Source organism: Acyrthosiphon pisum, chromosome X (assembly GCF_005508785.2).
Source record: "Acyrthosiphon pisum isolate AL4f chromosome X, pea_aphid_22Mar2018_4r6ur, whole genome shotgun sequence".
Lineage (NCBI taxonomy): Eukaryota > Metazoa > Arthropoda > Insecta > Hemiptera > Aphididae > Acyrthosiphon > Acyrthosiphon pisum.
Genome location: NC_042493.1, coordinates 102584174 through 102592671, shown reverse-complemented (window position 1 = coordinate 102592671; position 8498 = coordinate 102584174). Strand labels below are relative to the sequence as shown.

General features: G+C 26.0%; 1 protein-coding gene across 1 annotated transcript in view; it reads right to left on the bottom strand.

Moving 5' to 3' along the window:
• The window catches only part of LOC107883417, a 19540-nt gene extending 11963 nt beyond the window's left edge, over nt 1–7577 (bottom strand). The window contains exons 1-4 of the mRNA XM_029485353.1: nt 7441–7577; nt 6054–6173; nt 5521–5696; nt 5189–5459 (exon numbers count right to left, since the gene is read on the bottom strand). Coding sequence (XP_029341213.1) covers nt 5189–5459; nt 5521–5696; nt 6054–6120 — 514 coding nt within the window. The 5' untranslated portion in view covers nt 6121–6173; nt 7441–7577. The remainder of the gene's footprint in view (nt 1–5188; nt 5460–5520; nt 5697–6053; nt 6174–7440) is intronic.
• Nucleotides 7578–8498: the final 921 nt, after the last annotated feature.

Sequence of the window (8498 nt, the reverse complement as noted above, 5' to 3'; positions counted from 1 at the left end):
TTACCCCCCCTCCCCCCCCATGCGTCTAGCCCAGCCATCTTCATTCATTTTAAGTGCATTTATATCATGAGCATACTGAAGATATTTTGTCTTAGGTAGGTACTACCTTGATAATTTACAAAAGTATTATAGGAAATTAATATTTCATTCTATACATACTATAAAAATCAGAATTATTTACACCATGGTTAACCTAATGGTTAACCAAATATTTGTTGTATAGCTTAAGCCATATTATAGGTTATAAGATTAAAATGTAAACAAGCAACTAACCGTTTATTGTAAAAAAAAATCGTTCGTAACAACATTCCTAAACCACCAGCTAATCATTTACAACATCAATACTAAGCCACCAGAGATCAGCTACCAAGCAGAGTATCGCTTCTATATTGTTCTATGGTACGACGGTCGATGTTTATTGTTGCTTAATTATGAATCACGATATTGTATTTCCCATAGATAATATAAGAATAGATAGGACATGCCTATACCATAGATATTAAAGAATGGATAGGCCATGGCTATATTAACAAAATAGAGGGTCATGGGGCCTTGATGGGGAAGAGAGAAAGACTGTTTTTTATCATTGCTTCTCATTCTGACAGAGGTCTTATCATAAATTATATACAATAATTATACATATATCTATTTGTGATAAGACCTCTATAACCTCAACAAAATGTTCATGTTCGTTCCCGTAAATGGCCTATCCATTCTTTAATATCTATGGCCTATACTAGTTCCATATGGGCCGTGTGCTTTTTTGGGGAAGAGAAAACGTAAAGAGAGAAAGACGATATGGGGCTTTTTAAGGTTATGTGCAAAACTATTTTATTAAATAATAATGAATAAACATGATAGTCAGTTATATTTAGGTATTTGTCAGTTTGTATTTTGATTGTTTTGCCACCGGTATCTAGAAAATGGAAATTGGAAAATAATATTTTAACAAAATAAAATTATGTTATTTAATATTTATTATTATTTATCAATTATCACTTCAATATTCGCCCCATATAACCTTAAAATAGTATCACTAAATTTTCATGTGATAAATTTTTATGTCCTATCCATTCTTATAATATTATCTATGGTATTTCCACAACACATTACACTATTTGATTTGCCATTTGCCGCTAAATAAGTCCTCCGAATCTTGCACGAAAAGGTAAGAACGGTAACTACGCTGGTTGATAACAGCATTTCGTCGAATTCCACGATTATAATTCCTGCGCGCTGTAAATTCGGATGTAGCGCCTGTCACACTATCGCTGGTCTCGTGGGCATATTAGCATTCTGTGGTCATTTTCGCTCGTAGGCCACAGCCATAATATGAAACTTATATGAATAGTTCTGTATAAATAAAAATAAAATTTATTGGTACTTTAGAGAGGTCATTTTTCAATTTTCTCAATAGCAACGAATAAAAAATCATACTATTATAATATTAATTCAACTTAGAGGCTTTAATAAATAATAACAATATAAAATATCCTGACTGACAAATCGTCTCCGCTCAGAATCGTTTTTCTTATACAATGATATTATATCATTGAATTCAAGTTTAATACAATCCATTATACATTGACCCACTTGTAACCTACTGTACAGCAGAGCGATATTATAAAGTTGGAATCATAGACCTACAAGCAAATAGACAGCGCATAGAAAGAGTAATCACCTGACGAGATTTTTGAGAGAGATCGAGAGGTTTTGGGCCATTACAGTGTGCTAAAACACGTTTTTTCTTTCTCATATGCTTATATGTTATGTAGTCCGGATTAACCAATAGCAGGGCGGTTTGGGAAGCGCTGTCCATTAGTTTATAGATCTGTAGTTGGAATACTTAATTATTATTATTATTATTTATTGAATAGTGCTCTTATCAGTCTCATAGACTGAAGAATTGGTAGCTGTTAGAGAGTTTTGTGTATTTTATGGTTTATGCATTTAAAATATTTTACAATTTTTTATTTTAAATAGCTTGGGAAACCTTTTTTTGTTACTCATAAACATTTTATTAAGAAATCTGTTACTTTATAACTAACTAATACCAATAAATATAATATAACTTGTAATGTATATATCTTTTATAAAAAGATTTAAATAATTATGACTTTTGTCTTCATTTAGATTAATGTCAAACAAAGAATTTAGCGGCACAGATTGTGATCCTAAAGCTAGTGGTTGGTCTGGTCCAGTTCAATTTGAAAAACATCAAAAAGAAGAGGATCCATTTGGTTTGGATCAGTTGTTGACTCAAGTTAAGCATGCATTTAAGAGGTCTCAACCATAATAACAAGATCCTGATAAACGTCGTAGAAAAGATTAATTAATATTTTTCCTGTTTTGTTTAAAACATTTTTATCCAATTGTTCTAGGAGTACCTATAATTGTTTTTATCTTCAAAACCTAGCATCTACCAAAAAATTCAGTAAAATATCATGGAATATTTTTTCTTGAGATTTAAGTACCTAATTGAGAACCGACTGTATTTATGTATGGTGTATGCATGTATAATTTGTCCCACAAAGTTAGATAAATGGTAACCAACTATGGCTTGTAAAATAATAGAGATTTAGAATTATTTGTAACCCTTTATAGAGTGTAATTTACTAACTTTTAGAAAATCTTCAGGTTATTCAACTAGTCAACAATTAATTTTACTCCATATTTTATATTATTTACTATCAGATAATACCTAAATTAATAAATATATTTTTAATTAGATTGTTAATAAATTTTATTTTCATCAATCAGTTTAATAAATCTTACAAAGTTACTATAATTAAAACATACTATCAAATTATTTCATAAGGTTTAAAATATTCATATAAAATGTATCATCCTAAGGAGGTAAATATATAGAATACAGTTGTTATTAAAATACTTATAAAAATACTATTAAAATCATATAAAACTCATGTTTAAAATTCCATTCTTCAGAGATAAAAAAGAACCACTAAACTAATATTTAATAACAAGAGTTGATATAAATAATGATATAAATTATAAAAATCAACAATAACACAGTAGTGTGTATTTTGTTTTATTAAAGACACATTAATAAATATTATATTAAGCACATTATGATGAGCACAGATGTAATTAATAACACTTGCCAAACCAAAATATATAATATTGTAGAATAAACTAACTAAATATTTTGATAGAACTATGGAAATAATAACTATAATATATTACATTTTAATTTAATATAAATTCTTGAATAAATATATTTATCTGAACATTTTAGGTGCTAATGTGCCCAATTAGAACAAGCCGTCACTGTTTATTTGATTAGGAAAAAATAATATAGAGCATCGTATTATGAACACTGAATAGTTAATGATTAATGATCTTGATTTTCTAATGCTTGAAAACTCACAGAAACTGGGTCATAAAATTATAAATAATAATCAAATTTGAAGAGACCTCAAAATAGATTTAGTTATAGCTAACTTATATTATGCACTTGCATTTTTTTCACATAACAGTTAATGAATTATAATATGAGCAGGTTAGGTTATTAACTTATTATAATAAAATATATAATTAATTTACAGTAGCACAGTTATTAAATGGTACATTTTTACGAGCGGCATGCACAGTATAAAATCTAAAACAGTTACATTGTCTACCACGAGATCACAGTTTAATAAGTAATAATCATTACTGTAATATAATATGTCTAATCTTGTAAATTTAAAATTTAAAAATAAAAAACAAGCGTTAAGTATTCCATATAATTCATTATGATTTTTATCAGTAATTGAATTTATATAATGTTTATTAATATGGTTATGAGTTATGACGCATTGTAGTTATAATATAATTTTAAAAAATCGGAAATTGGATAATATTTCAAATTAAAATTAATATTAGAACTAATGTCTAGGTTAATAAATGAGAATTATACTAATTATTTTAAAAAAATGTATTAGTTTTATATATAAAAAAAAGTGGGGAAGTGGATGTTACTCTGCTGTACAGTAGGCCATAAGTGAGCCACTATTCACTGTAATGGATAGTATTACATTTTACAAAAATTGATTCTGAGCGGAGACGGTTTGTCAGTCTAGGATATTATATTTTATATTTATTAATTATATTGTTATTACTTATTATTAATATGGTAGCCGGTAAGTTGAATTTATATTATAATAAGTGTCTATGGTTATTTATTTTTGAATTACAACAATATAAGAACATCGCTACATGAGAAATTGTTGTATTGAATATCCAATGTTGTAAAAATATTAAAAATCCCACGAGGTTGCCAAGCTAATAATCTTAGCTTTAGATTTTATGACAGGTCAATTCGCTCTAATTTTTAAATTAATGGAGCTACACGTGTTCTGCTGAGCATACAATTTGCTATGTTACGCAATTGTAATACAGAGACAACACATGCGGGTATCCTGTACTTTTAAGAATCATGTATTAAATTATCAAATATAAGATTTAAAAAATATTTTTTTATGAATTTCCAACTCAAAATAATTTGCGAGTTAAATTTTCATGATATTTATGTCTTTAAAAAAAATTCGACCTTTAAATGCTTATTAAAAATAAATTGTGACAGTATTTTTAGTATTAATCAACTGTCATCATAACAATATATTAGAAGCCATGTATTAAATTTTAAAGTTTTTTGACCCAAAAAATAAAATATAATTTACTTTACATTTCGGAAACTGTAAATGTTCGTAAATAGCATAAAACAAGTTAAAATATTTTGAAAATTGTATAGTGTATAGAAAATACTAATATAAACACTCACTGAAAATGTCATGTATGTATTTAAATTTGTTTTAGAGTTACACCAAAAACCAAAATCAATTTTGTGTAAAAATTCCCGTTTTTCCAAAAAATTATTTTTGTTTTTATCAGAACTTTTGAAAGCTACTGGGAATTTTTGATTTTGACCTCCACCAATGCACCAACTAGATTCACTATCCCATCAAACAAGATACTGAAGTTGAAGTTGAAATTGAATCATTATTTCAACTACTTATTGTGTACACAGACAAATAAAAAATTAAAAAACAAAACACACATCACTGTAAAATTAATACATTTATCGCTCAGCTCTGAATCTAAAATAAATTTAACAGTTAAATTGTAATATACTAATATGTCACGCCTTTAACAGTAGTATACGTGTCGAGAGTAAAATATGACTTACCATTATTGATAACTGTAGTGGGCACATAAATATCGGTATCATTAATGCTATTGTCCATTGAAGAATTCATCATATTATATTTATCAGAGTTTAATACTGTATCATAATTGATATTATGTATGTTCAAATCTTCAATAGGCACAGAAGATGTCACAGGGGATGTAGCATTAATATCAGTAGAATGCATTGAACTATCGGTTGGCATAGAGCTAACCAATGATTGCAATTTACTCTTTAGAAGTTCTACGCTTTTGGTGTAGTTGAAATATACCTGAAATTGTTTCTTAAATTAGTTTTCTGTTATATCATATAAACAAATATATTGTTTTTACTTGAGAAACAGTTTGAAATTTGCTATTTTGTTCTTCATAATAAGATGTAGCAACTTCTAAAACATTTATTAGTTGCGCCCGATCAATAGTTTCTTGTCTAAGGCATTTTATGTAACTTTCAATTTTTGACGTTCGATCATTTAATTTATTCAAGAACTCTTGATACCATGTTCGATCTACAACAACACTAATTTATAAACATTTTCACAATGGATATTTATAAATTTTTAATACAACAGGACAATAATTAAATAGTAGTATAATTCTTGTATTATAAAATTTGTAATAACACAATATCATGATTATAATTTTAAACATTGCTAAATAGTATACATTTGAGGCTTACCCAAGAAGAGCTAGTCTCAAAACAAATAAACTAATAAGTATATTAGAGGAACATATTTTTTTTTGAAAAACTAAATATTAAATTTCTTATAACCTTATAAATTCTAAACCGCTGTAGACAACAATAAAAAAATATCATGTGTCTCTGCACCAAGCCAAAGCAAAATGTCATAGTACAACCATATTACCTTTTAATATGTTCTGTATAGCTTCAATATTAGTAAGAAGTAGATTTGCTTCTTTTAAATTTGTCATTTTCAAGTCTATAATCTGTTCCAGTTTAACACAATAATCGTTAATACATGTATCTAAGAACAATATATATTTAACACAATTATTAACTAATAAACACATTTTAATAACTTTAAAAATTCTTAATTCACATTTTTAAAATGTACATAGTTATAATGTAATAACCAAATTCATTATTAGAATATAATTATTTACCTAAATATATATAATATCGAATATTATTCAATTCAGAAGTATTTCTTTAAATGTAGAAAAATATGATACTAAGTAACTAATAACCAGGGCTCGGATTTTAGGTTTTTAGTGCTATTTTTCAAATTTTGGTTCTATCTTTTGCTAATTTTCATATTATACCTATCAAACGTTTTATATGATATTTTCAAAAATCTAATTTATAATATTATGTGATATGAAAAATAATATTTTAATCAATAATTAATCAATAGGAAAAATCTCCACATTTCATTCTAATAAAAATCTATTTTTAAGTAGTCTGGCTAATTGGTCTATCAAACAGTTAACAATTGTTGCTATATCTTAATTCAAGTAATTAAAAAAAAAAGTAAACTTGTTTTTTATGAATTATAAATGTATTAATTCATAAATATAAGTCTTTTTTTAATTTGTGAATAGTATAAATTTCCATTTTTGCTTTTTTTCATTTCTTTAGGGCATATTATAGCGCTTATTTTAAGATTTCTTAGGTCATATTAAAGCAAATATTTCAGTTATTTATAGTGCTATAAAATCCGAGCCCTATTAATAACCAGTATGATACTGAGTAAATAGTTATATTTTTCTCATCTTAATAATGTAGTTACAACTTCTCTGTTAAAATTATCTCTAATATATTCTGTGAATATTCAATAATATATAATTATTATATCTATAATATTATTATAATTTATAACCATGTATTTTATAAATAAAATTTGATATTTACGATTGTCATAATTTCTTTTTTTATAAAATTAATCTTTACAATATTGAATTAATTTTATATCTTTGATTTTAGGAAAAAAGTAACTCGATAATATAACTAATTATAAATGTAATAATAAATTATTAGAATATCAAAAATATAATTGAGATATACCTGAGGCGGAAGAATATTTTCTTAGCAGGCGTCAACTAAACCAGTGTCTAATATGATATAATATATATATATAGGCAAATGGTAATGTTGTAAATTTGTTAAATATATAGGTGTAGCTACTATATAGCTACTTACCTACATAGAATGTTTTTAATATTTTTTTTACCAGCACAATGTTCATGAATTTGTAAAATTATTACTATAGAACATTTTGAAACAATCCTTACTTGAAAAACTAGTACTGGATCAGCTAAATTTAATTTCTGAATTAGTATAGCTAATAAGCCAGTTAAATCAGCTAAATAGCTATATCATCACGTACACATCATTCTTCCCAAATTTTATTAATTCTTGAAATTGTAGATTGTATTTTTTGGTTTCTAAAAAAATAGTGAAATTAAAATTATAGGATCATATTTAATATGTGATTATAAATATTTTGAAATTTCCTGGTTCAATTACTTAAACTGAATCTTAAAGTGCAGCAAAACTCTTTATCCTAAAACAATACAATGATCCTCTAATTATTCATATAGAAACCCAAACTATTGAATGGAGTAATAAGAACTATTCTGTCAAATACCTCAGAGTTTTCATTTTTCATAACAAAAAACTGACTAGAAAAATTAATATAAATAAAAAACTTGTATAAAGCAATGCAAGAATGAGTGAGTAAGTTTATTCATCAGTTATCAACGCCTCAAATAAAATCATCTATGGTACTCTAAATACACCTTATAAATTTGGCCACTTTTTACTTAGGTGCTTATGCCTGCTCAGTATGTGAATGAAAATTGAATAAAATAGTATTGAATATAAATATTATAATGCATAGTGCAAGCGTTCAGCTAATGTTATTTGTTGCACTTTGTATGTAAGGTAACTCATTAACTGAGAGCAGATAACTTAATAGAGAATTACCTAGGTACTTTTTGTTTTTGATTATTCTTTCATGATAAAAAGATCTAAGATTTGGCTATGGTAAAATGTTGATAAATTTAAAAATAAAACATAAGTATTAGGACTAATGACGGTATTTTATAAAGCTAACTTAAAATTAATTTTATAAATACTTCAAACATTCTAAATTTATAGATTATTATAAATTGCTATGTAATATGTAAATACTTATATTGTAATATGACGTGTATCACAGCACGCTACAAACCTTTAATTTATGTTGCAGTTCCTTCACTGAATTTAATACCACTATAAGATCGACCAGTCTCTACATAGAAATCTTAATGTATCAGAGTCGTTCCTCTGTTGTAATTTATTGCGAATT